The 8,506-nt window shown below is 40.3% G+C and overlaps 1 protein-coding gene across 1 annotated transcript in view; it reads left to right on the plus strand.

The window, feature by feature from the left end:
• Positions 1-4,929, plus strand: part of BLOC1S6 (biogenesis of lysosomal organelles complex 1 subunit 6) — a 5,617-nt gene extending 688 nt beyond the window's left edge. The window contains exons 2-6 of the mRNA XM_003209484.4: positions 84-202; positions 292-507; positions 1,710-1,797; positions 2,753-2,839; positions 3,606-4,929. Coding sequence (XP_003209532.3) covers positions 84-202; positions 292-507; positions 1,710-1,797; positions 2,753-2,839; positions 3,606-3,725 — 630 coding nt within the window. The 3' untranslated portion in view covers positions 3,726-4,929. The remainder of the gene's footprint in view (positions 1-83; positions 203-291; positions 508-1,709; positions 1,798-2,752; positions 2,840-3,605) is intronic.
• Positions 4,930-8,506: the final 3,577 nt, after the last annotated feature.

An 8,506-nucleotide genomic window follows, 5' to 3' on the forward strand; every position in this document is an offset into this window, starting at 1 on the left:
GGGCGTTCGGTACGTGAAGGGCGGCCGGGGGCGGAAGGCCGAGTAGCACCGCTGGGCAGGCGGCAGTGTGCGCTGTGGTTTAGAGAACAGCGGCCGCGTCACGGCTCCGTACGTTTGTGCTGCGCTACTTGCCGTGCTCTCGCCGCGCGTCGTTGGAACGCCTCGTCCGCCGCCTCGCGTTCTGGCACTGCCCGGCCGTGAGGTAACCGCGCCGGCAGGGCCATGGGAGGGAAGTAGAGCGGTACGGAGCACTGCGCGATGCGCTGCTGAAATGCCTTTATTTTTAAGCAGGAAAGTACCGCTGCTGTCGGGGAGGCGATGGAGTGCTGTCCGACCCCGCTCACCTTGCTCCTCTCCCGCAGGTGCCGGTGATGCCTCCCCAGATGAAGGGGTCGAAGCAGATCTGCCGGTTATAGATGAGAGAGCAGTGGAGCAGCTGACTGAAGGGCTGATTTCTCACTATTTACCTGATCTTCAGAGATCCAAATCAGCTCTGCAGGAACTTACGTAAGCAGGTTTTTAAATGCAGCTCCCTTTATATTCATGCTGTTTTTTCCATGTGATGTTCTAGCTTAACTGGAAGGCAGTTTGTTGTAGCATTTCTACATTCTGACCATACCATTTTAAGCAGTTCTGCTGCTCAGAGTACTGGGAGGTGTACAAGCTGCAGTGTTGTCTATTGAATTTTGTCTGAAGGGTGTCGAGCACTAGAACATTAAATTTCCCTAAACCAGACACAGCAGATGGGCAAATTTCTTATACACTTGTTCCATAATGCAAAGTTTGCTGTAAACAGACTTACTTTGTAGCAGTAACCTTCGTGTTCAAAGCTGCCTGTAGTGCAGTATATCATTGCTGTGCAGTTTGTAAACTGTGTAGTAGAAAATGCTCTAAGAAAATATTGCTAAGCAGATATAAATTCTTTATGCACTACTATCTCACTGATAATTGAGAATAGTTTGTTTCAAATGTAGGCTGGGTCTGCCATATGAAGTAACTTGAGGGGGCTTTACACAGAGCCATCTCAGCTCTGTAGGGTACACTGCTTTGAGTTTCATGATGCATAATGTGGTTATGCTGCTGCTAAGGACAGCTTGTGTCTGGAAGGAATTTAGCTGATCTGTGTGGGATGGAAGATTCTTGATAAGCACTATGGATCCACACAAGTTCTATGCAGAAATAACGTTGTGCTGCAGCATGACTCAGAGGCAACTGAGTAGAAAGACAAGAGGAAATCGTTTTCCCTTCATTCAACCTGTCCCTGCACTGAGGTGTTTAGTTGCTGAAATTTGTCTTGTGCCTCTGTCACTGAAGGTTTTCAGATCTTATCCTGGTTTTCTTATCATCCTGTACAATATAAGGCAGCAAAAAACTGAATTTGTGTGTCTCAGTTGGGATTTCTCAAAAACATTTACTTGCATCAGCTGATACCAGCTAGCAATCCATGAGGAGAACTGGATGCTGGGAAGCACATATTTATGCCATTATGATCAAAGACAGTATTTATTATGGGGCCAGTTAACAAAAAAAAAAGCAACATTTTCTCCCCAAACTTTCTAAGTATAACTATAAGAACTTGCCAATAAGGAAGCTCCTGATTTACTGAGTGAGAAATATCTGCTCTGAATACCTAACTTTTGCAGTATATCCTTAAACTCCTTCATCTGTGCTGCTTTACTCTAGTTTTATGGATTTTTTTCTTGTTTCAGACAGAACCAAGTGGTATTACTAGAAACATTAGAACAAGAAATTACAAAATTCAAAGAGTGTAACTCCATTCTTGATATCAATGCCTTGGTAAGTACTATTAATGCTTTTATAAATCCCTACTAGTGTGGATTCTCCTGCTGAAGTATTAGTAGCAACTTAATTTTTTTTCTTTATAACTTGCAGGAAGGTTAGCAACCAGTTGAGATACATGGGACAAATTCCTCCTGGAGAGGATGCAGAACCAGCAGATTTCCCTTAAATAGAGAGGGCACTGGTAGGAAAGAACAGAGTCAGTCTAGTTTTCTAAACCAGTAGCCAAAGCAAACGTATGCGTATATTGAGCAGGACTGAGGTTCCAAGGGAAGCTCTGTGTGCATGTCCAGTCTAGCAGGAAAGGTGCTTGAAACACATGTCGTACATAAATTGGCAATGCTTTTATTCCATTTTGGTGAATCTTAATTCAGTAGACTGCCAGGTGTACCCACTGAGATATGATAGTGTAGCAGAAATGCTAAGTCATGGCTCAATCACCAGGTGATTGAGTATCTGGTGGGAAGGCAGGGCCAACCCAGGGGAGCTCAGGTGCTTGCAATGCAGTGCAGTGCATCTTAGTGACTGGAAGAGGTGCAGCCAAGATCCACCCCTTCCCAGACCTCACTTAAGGCTTGGCAGTGGAGGTGAGGGTATCTCTCTGGAGATCCCTACCTACCTGAGGCCTTCCAAGGGTAAGCACATTGTTTGTTTCTTTCTTTTTTTCTATGTCCATGGCTGCTGCGCTGGCGCTAATCCTCACCTGCTGTAGCCTAGGACTTTGCTGTCCTGCTATGATTGTTGTGCTTTCCATCAGACTATAGCATTAGAGATAGTTTTCTGTATTAGTGTAATATGTAAGCTTTAAACATAAACTTGAACATGTTTAATCTATTACCAAACTGTTTTGGCAATGCTTGTAGTTACTGTTTTGATGTGTAGCTTTATTAAAAATAAAAAAACAGTTTTTTTCAACTTGGCAGTCACTGCCTTAACTGCTGTGTTTTTGAAGTTTTCAGAAGCTAAACACTATCACAGCAAGTTAGTGAATATTAGAAATGACATGATGATGCTCCATGAGAAGACATCTAAGTTAAAAGTGAGTTGAGTAACTTTTCTTACTTTCTAACATAGCAATTTAGTTATGTATTATTGTCTTAACTTTTATTTTGGATGCATGGTAAAAATTCTGGTGAAGATAGAATCTCTGTTAAGTACCATTCATAAATGTTTTTTCCATGTTTTCAGTAACACCTAGCCACCTGTTTTCAAACTTCTGCTTACTGCTTTCTATGTTTAAACAACTTAAGTATCTTAACTATTAGCAAGTCTCAGAGTTGTCCTCATGGTTAAGCAGTACATTACAAGAATCATACTTCGTTCTGTCTCTTAATCTGCTCCATGCCAACTAGTTCTCTTCATTGTTTCAGTTTCTGTGCCTCTTACAATGAGAACTAGACTGTCATAAACCCAAGACTTTTTCCTGTTTAATGTACTGTTAAGTGGCACAGGTTCACTGACTTCATGCTATGTAAGCAGTCACTTAGTTAGTTCTGGCAAGATCAGTCTTTCAGCATGTTCAATTAAAAGAACACATTGCACAGTACACACCTTATCTGATACATGAAAATATAAATTGTTTTCCCTTCATCCTCACTAACTCATCCTTTATCGTATAGGTTAGAGTTTCTGTTTGTAAGGAGGATGGAAGTAGAAAAGAGGAAGAACATAGAAGTAGTTTACAGAACATCCAGTCATAACCACTGTGAATTGGAGAAGAGAGTGTTAAGAGGGAGAAGTGATAGGAGGGATTTTGTATTAGTTCCAAATCCCACTGTAAGACTTTTTTTTTCTATTCTGTTTAGAAAAGAGCACTTAAACTACAACAAAAGAGGCAGAAAGAAGAACTGGAAAGAGAACAGCAGCGTGAGAAGGAGCTAGAAAGAGAGAAGCAGCTAACAGCAAAACCTGCAAGGAGGACATGAAAGCAGAGCGTGCAACAACTTGTCCAAATTAATCATTTCTGCATTCTCTGGAGTTAAGGCAAACTTTGATTAAAGCAGGCTACAGTTATTACTAGCAACAGTCTACTCTGGTGTTATAAATTCCAGAATGTTAATAATCAGTAGGTAACATTCAAATTTTTCACTTCAGTCATTCAGGTTGCCTTCTTTTGTAATGCTATGCAGTTTGATACTATTACAGTATAAGTTAATTTTATATATAAAAATACATATATGTATATTGGAGAACCTAGGCATCATGGGTATTTAAATATCTGTAACTTTTTAATCTGTTCTTCTGGTGCTTAGAAGTCTGAGAGCTATTTTGTGATTGGCATATATATATTTTCCAGACAATATACGGAGTCGTAGTTGTTAAAGTTTAATCCTGGTACCTGGACTTCAGAGCCTGTCTGTTACACTGAATCTGCATTGAGTCTGGCAGTTGTAATTTCTTTTCAATGCCGTGAATCAGAAATACAGACTTTTTTTTTTTCCAACCTTGATTTAGTTGGTTATTGTTTTTTCCTTTTGTATGCGTAATTGAGCTGAACAGTTTCATCTTTATGTGGAATTCAGTTATTTGTAAGAAAAGTTAGTGCATTTTTTTCCATTTATTCATGTGCATTTAGGGGCTACGTGAGCTAGTATTGTATGCTGTCCTTACTTAAAATGACTATTATTAATGAACATGATGATAAATATTGTATGGCTGTTGATATCCGTTTCTCTGAATTGAATTACTTGCAGCACTTCGTGTGAACTCCCTGGACTCAGGGCCTGGACTCTACTGTGCTATGTTTTTTATTTTTCTGAAGTCATAATTTCTACCTGTAAGATTTTTTTTTTTCTTTGAAAGATCTACTGTTATGAGTAGTCATCAAAACATTGCAGTTCATTTTGTGTGCTTGGAGCAAGGAGAACAAACTACTGAAGTAGTCTGAAATGCCTTTTCTGAAGTAGTAATGGGTTAAAACTGAAGTTGGCTTTTGTTTTGTCTTAATTGCCAGTGGATTGTTGACCTGTGCTGTGGTTTATGTGTATTTCTGAAAGAAATGTTAAAGAATTTCTACAGTCCGTTTTTGGAGCAAAATGTACATAACTGAATATTGTTTAAGGTTTTTTATTTTATAATGTAACTTCAGAATTTTTAGGAATTTAGTTCTTATTAAAACATAACATGAAATGAGATGCCTCATCATTAATTATCAAGATTAATTTCCTTTGATATTTCTCGTTTGATGTTACCTCAGCTGGTATCCAATTTAGTGTTTCATGTTGAGTTCTGTTGTGTGTTGATAGTTTCTCTGGTTGTCTGCTTATTCTGGGGGAAAGCTTGTGAGTTGTTTCGCTTTTTCCTTCTCCCCTCACCCTCCCCCCCTCAAATACCACGACTACTTCTACTGAAAATACAGAATTCTAAGCATAAAAATCGATGCTTTTTGCTAGACTGAGTAACTTTATACCTGTATACATTTTCTTACTCGTTGTACCAACTTGTTTTTGAACCATAAGTTCATTGCAGTGGAATTAATTCACTTAAATGTGCAGCACCATTTTGAATTTCAATTTTCTAAGATTATATAAATGTATGAATTAAGAGTGCTGACTCAGGAATCTTGGTTTCCTGTGCTTTTATCACTAGATTTAATGTGTGCTTAATTTAGGTACCCACTCCCACCACTGTTCAGGTTCACATTGGCCAACTTTTTAATTCAGTGAAATTTGACTTTTTTGCTGACAGTGGTAACTTTGCTTTATGAGCATAGTAAATATTTGTCTTATATTTTCCTCTTGGAAAGTAATAACAGAATATGCTACCTGGTTTTAGTCTGTGTGCCATGACTTCAGTGATAACAGGCATAAATAATACTGTGCAGGTTGCTTATGTGGCTGTTCTGTTAGGATTCTTGTTTGGGATCCTCTGGCTGATTTATTCCCGGTGGTGCTTCAGTAGACGCTTTCTGCCATCTACCGTTTGCTTTGCAACACTGCTGGTTATTTTAATTCTGTGCTTGGATTTTCAATGCTCTGACCCTGTTGGAGTAATTTTTTTTTTTTAATCTAAGTGGTTTAATTGTTGATTGATTATTTTTTTTTAATTTTTTTTTTCCCCTTCTTGGATTAGTTGTGCAAATGCATGATGTACCGTGGTTTATATAAAGAATATCTGGGCTGATAGAACTGTCAGAGAAGAGCTGTAAGTTGGGACCTAAGGGGGTCACAACAGGAATAACGTGGAGGACTTTATCTGTTTTCCTCCAGACAGCAACTGCTGATAGTGGCAGATCTGGGAGTTTACCACTCTGCCTCCAATCCCTAATCTAAGTGTTGCTCAGGATGTGAGTGCAGATGTTGGCTGTGCCTGCTAACTTACTACTTCCATTTCTCCTTGTTTCCCATCCATCCATTTATATCTGTGATGTCAAGTCATGGGGTTTAAGAAAACAAATCAAACATCCTGCCTAGAAAATGAGAGGAAAAAAACAGCAAATAGGAGAAAATTCTATAGAACTGTTGTAACAAGTTTTGCAACTTAATGAAGCAAATCAATTAAAGCTTGATGTAGAATAATTTTAAAATCTACACATTTGAAGACATTAATCTCTAAAATAGTAACAGTAATTAGTTTGGCACTGTCACTGACAGTGAGAGAAAAGGCTGAGCTACTCTTTCTAACATATTGTAATAAATATATGCCCCAGAACTGCTGTGAAAACAAGACTGTCTGTTCGTATGTCAATCAGGAAAACACTAGACCTGTAAATTAACAATCTGGTGTATTGCCTTGATGAGCAAGACTTGTGGGGTTTGATTTGTTTTATTTTTTCCTGTCATCTGGGACTCGGAGAGTCCGAGGTAACGAGTAATATCCTGTGCAAATACAGCCTGCAAGAGTAATTATAGAACAGTTAATTGGAACCTGTTGCTGCCCCGCCACCTAAAAGCAGTGTTCCAGTTCTTCAGTAGCTCAACAGAAGTTGCTGATTTTTCCAGTCCTTAAAATAGGGTAGAAATCATGCAGGTACACTATGTATGAGAATGTATTTTTATTTCTGCTTCTACTTTGCTTTGCTTTTACTACTGCTGCTCTTCTGCTAGCCTTACAGATACTCTGATTTAGAGGTATGCTAGAGGAATATCTCCAAAAGAAAACACCAAAGATAATGTGAAAGGATTACTGCTTTTCTTCTACATCACCCAGTGTTAGAGAATTCATTTGAGATTGTACTTGCTGTCAAGTAGGCACTTTCCAATGGAAAATAATACCCACTTGGAGAGCTCACTGTTTAAGTCTAGACAAAAACATATATAAATTGCATTTAGAAAAGTAAAGGGAGGTACAGTTCTCTTTGAAGTTGTAAGCTGATGAGATAAATACATTGCTGTAGGCGGATATTGAAACGTACTTGGCTGGGCAGATCCAGTTCCATGCTGGGAAAGGAGGGCTGACTAGAAGTGGGTTCCCTTGCACACAAAGACAGCAGCTGCTTCAGGCACCTCAGCTGAACTAAAGCAGATGGCTGTTTGTGGAAGGTCAGTACTTTTAGCTTAGATTTCACCAAGTTGTCCCGTGGAGCATCAGTATAACGAACAGATTAAGCAATATCTTTAGGCTGCATGCACCAGGCTTCTCAGCTGCCTGTCGAGCAGAGAGCATTACTTGTCACTCTTAAGGCCCACTGGGGTGCCAGCAGCCCCAGGTGCATAGCCAAGCAGCATGCCTTCGCTCCTTCATCTCTCCTGAACCTGGCCATTATGGGTGCCAGGCAGCCCTCCCTGCAGCCACAGGAAGGCACCTACCTCGTGTTTGGTCTGTGTTACAAGTTGTTCAAGGGGTACATTTGTTTCTTTAATATTGCAAAATTCTGTAAGAACTCTGTGGGGAAAAACATAAGGAAATATTTTAAAACTATTCTAAATTAAAAAAAAAAAAATTCTCAGAGCTGAGCATTAACCTTTTGGAAGAAAGATGCGTGAAAGGCAGTGCTTCAAGTATAGCCAGGCAGCTGCAGTTGGGAAGCAAGGAAGACCCTGCAGATGCCCCATTCCCATCTTGTTTCTCTCTTGCACAAGGACTGTGGAAAAGCTTCATGGTATTTTCCAGTTTAAGTCCTCAGCACCTTTGCCCCATTCTTTACAGCTTTCCACAAGTGCTGTTATCAGCTCAGCAGTTCTATCTATGCAGAAAACTGCCCAGAGGGGAAGGCCCAAGCTCAAGAGGGAAACGATTGACACGATTTGGATCACTGTCTTTTTTTTTTTTCCTCTCTCTAATTCCTACGATGATTTCACATAAGTAATTTTGTCTTTGCATGCTTCTCTCAGCTCTGATCTTTGCATGACTTTTCTTGGCTCAACAAACATGACTCAGTTGATTAACGACTGTTACTACTTCACCTCTCACCATGCCATAAATCAAAGGCCCTACCCTATAAAGACTTTGGGGAAAACGCAGTGAGGCTGAGCTCGGCATCTTGTAGCAGGCTGAAAGGATCCTTTGCTGGGTGCGTTGAGGTGAGTTGCAACTTCGTTTCACTCTGAGGCTTTGATGGTTGTGTGTGGGTGGTGTGTTTTTTTTTGTGTTTTTTTTTTTTCGATTTTGGTGCAGGAAAAAACAAATTACCACGCGAAGGTTACCAGGCGAAGCTGCTAGATAACGAAATCTATTCGGAGCCGGAGGTATGGGGCAGGCTTGGAGCCAGCAGCAGCGGGCTGGAGCTCACCGCCTGTCCGCCCTCCCGGCCCTCGCCCGCCCGCTG

This window comes from Meleagris gallopavo, chromosome 12 (assembly GCF_000146605.3).
Source record: "Meleagris gallopavo isolate NT-WF06-2002-E0010 breed Aviagen turkey brand Nicholas breeding stock chromosome 12, Turkey_5.1, whole genome shotgun sequence".
Taxonomy (NCBI): Eukaryota; Metazoa; Chordata; class Aves; order Galliformes; family Phasianidae; genus Meleagris; species Meleagris gallopavo.